Raw genomic sequence first — 2,514 nt, forward strand, 5'->3', positions numbered from 1 at the left:
AATGTGTGTGTGTGTGTGTGTGTGTGTGTGTGTGTGTGTGTGTGTGTGTGTGTGCAAAACAGATAAAACTATAATCCTCAAAGCGAATTTGTTTCAATCGAACTATTGTTCTGTTTTCGTAGCGTTCATTTCGCCTGAATAAGCACACTTCACGTATGTTTGTTTGTTTGTTTGTTTGTTTGTTTGTTTGTTTGTTTGTTTTTGTTAGTAGTTATGGGATTTTTTTCACTTTAAACTCGAATTTGTATTTCCATTCCAGGTACACAAAGGGCAGCACAGTGTCAAGTTTGAAGACGTGTCAGGAGGATATTACAGGGTGAAATTAAGCCCTACCGGGCCAGCCTGTCGCAGCCATCATATGACCTGTACGTCGTACCAATCTGCGACAGTGTGGGTCAACGACACCACCACCCGTTCTGTCAAGAGGATCATAGTAACAGGTCGGTGCATCATTCTCTCTGTCCCCGAAGCCATTATTTAAACCAATTGCATGTTGTTTGACGGCAGGGAGGGTAACTATAAAATACCCCCTCCTCCCCCCCCCCCACACACACAAAAAAACAATCCTGAATTGTTCGCTGTGTGTCAATATTCGGAGGTGTAAAAGCTCAATTTGCAAAGCCACATGTTCCCAGAGCGATTTTTTTTTGTTGGGGAAAGGAGAGCGGCAAACAGCCACACAATTCTACTTGATTTTAGAAGAAAAAAGAAGAAATTGCCCCTGCAACCACTCGAAATTAAAAATGAAAACGTCGAGCATGTGTCAGATTATAAAGTATTTGAGTGTTACAAAGACAACAAATCCACTGGCATACCCACACTTCTCTCCTGCATAAAAAGTAAGCAAAAGACTATTTTTTTCTGAGCAAGCTCATGTATTCTAAAGTTGATAAATCATTGATGTCCATATTTTTCCACTCAACCATAGAAAGTATGATTAGTTTCTGTGTGAAAGCATAAGCCGGGAACACAAGACAACAAAATATAGAAAAATTGAATCGATTAATACGTAAAGCATGCAAAATGTCAACATCTGCATTCCCCTACTTCGATGAATTATACATTATCGCTTGCTCTAGAAAAATGAATTCCATCATTTTGGACAACGAACACCCCTTGTTCACTCAAATAAAAATATCAGTCAGAAGTAAAAGACCTAGGCTTCTGATCTGCAACAAAGAAAGATACAGAAGGTCATTCTTACCATTATCCATTAAACTTCTACCATCTTAATTATCTTGATATAAGGACAATGTATTCTTATAACTTTTAAAGCATGCAATATCAGAATACCATTGAGTAACAATCAGAATACTGAGTACATATCTAGTTTAACATTTCTAATGTTTATAATTACTTTTTATTTATATATTGCATGTGACTGTGAACCTGTTTGTGAGTGCAAGCATACAATATATTACAATAGATATATGCACAGATGTGTGTGGATGAGAGGATGCGTGAGGGATGAGTGTGTGCGTGTGTGTGTGTGTGTGTGTGTGTGTGTGTATGGGTGTGCACATGCATGTGTGTATGCGTGTGTGTGCATGTTTGTGTGTGTGTGTGTGTGTGTGTGTGTGTGTGTGTGTGTGTGTGTCATGTGTACGTGGTGAAACACTAAACCAATGTGCCAGAATCTGGACAACAAAGATGTATTTTATCTTATTTAAAGCACGTGCATATAAATAAGTTGTATCTAACAGCATAATGACGCTGCCCATTCTTCTGTTACCGGAAGAACACAATAATATGCCACTTGACAGGGATTTTCGGCAACTCAAGGCAAGGACTGTCTACTCTATGTAGATCCTGGAAACGTTCCTCTAACAGCGGCATCCTCATAACATAAATGTTTAGACGTATGTGTGTTTGCATCGTAGTGAAATCAGATGCTCGACAAAATAATGAAACCAAAGAGAACGGCATTTTCCCGCACGTTGGGCAATTTTTTTTTCTTTTCCTTTTGATATTTCAGGTTTCTTTTCAGCTATGCACGTTCTATGTCCATAAAAAACGTTTATTTTGTGAATCTTTAATTAATAAAAATGTTGATCAAAGGCAAAAAGAAAGATTAGAAATATGTATTCAGTAAGGACACACAAGCTTTGGGAGTCAGTTAGCTTTGGGAGGCATTTTCTCGTTATTTTACGTCTGACACTAAAAGACCCCCATCGCAGTTATTCAATAGCAAATAGTTTGACTTCTATTAAAGACAGATGGGTATTAAAAAACCAAACAAAAGCAATATGAATGAAAAAGATTTATGATGATACCAATAACCCCTCATGCCTAGAAATTGACGAGCGCCTGATTCCACCGCGCCGTGACATTATTTCATTTACTTTCAATAGCAGCTGTGGCTGCAATTGACACTGCATCACTAAAAGGAAGCACAATTAATTTGAAACAAATTATCGTTTAATTAAATATTCATTTTAAAATGCTCATAATTTATATATTTTCAAAATATTTCTTTTTAAAAAACTTTTTCCTCAGACCCTAAGAGCTGGAAAG

At 37.4% G+C, this 2,514-nt stretch overlaps 1 protein-coding gene across 1 annotated transcript in view; it reads left to right on the forward strand.

Moving 5' to 3' along the window:
- The window catches only part of LOC106011117, a gene marked incomplete at its 5' end in the record, with an annotated part of 22,232 nt that overhangs the window by 14,090 nt on the left and 5,628 nt on the right, over window positions 1-2,514 (forward strand). The window contains 1 exon segment of the mRNA XM_013079607.1: window positions 265-440. Within this exon segment, the coding sequence (XP_012935061.1) occupies window positions 265-440 (176 nt within the window).

Source organism: Aplysia californica, unplaced genomic scaffold (assembly GCF_000002075.1).
Source record: "Aplysia californica isolate F4 #8 unplaced genomic scaffold, AplCal3.0 scaffold00057, whole genome shotgun sequence".
Lineage (NCBI taxonomy): Eukaryota > Metazoa > Mollusca > Gastropoda > Aplysiida > Aplysiidae > Aplysia > Aplysia californica.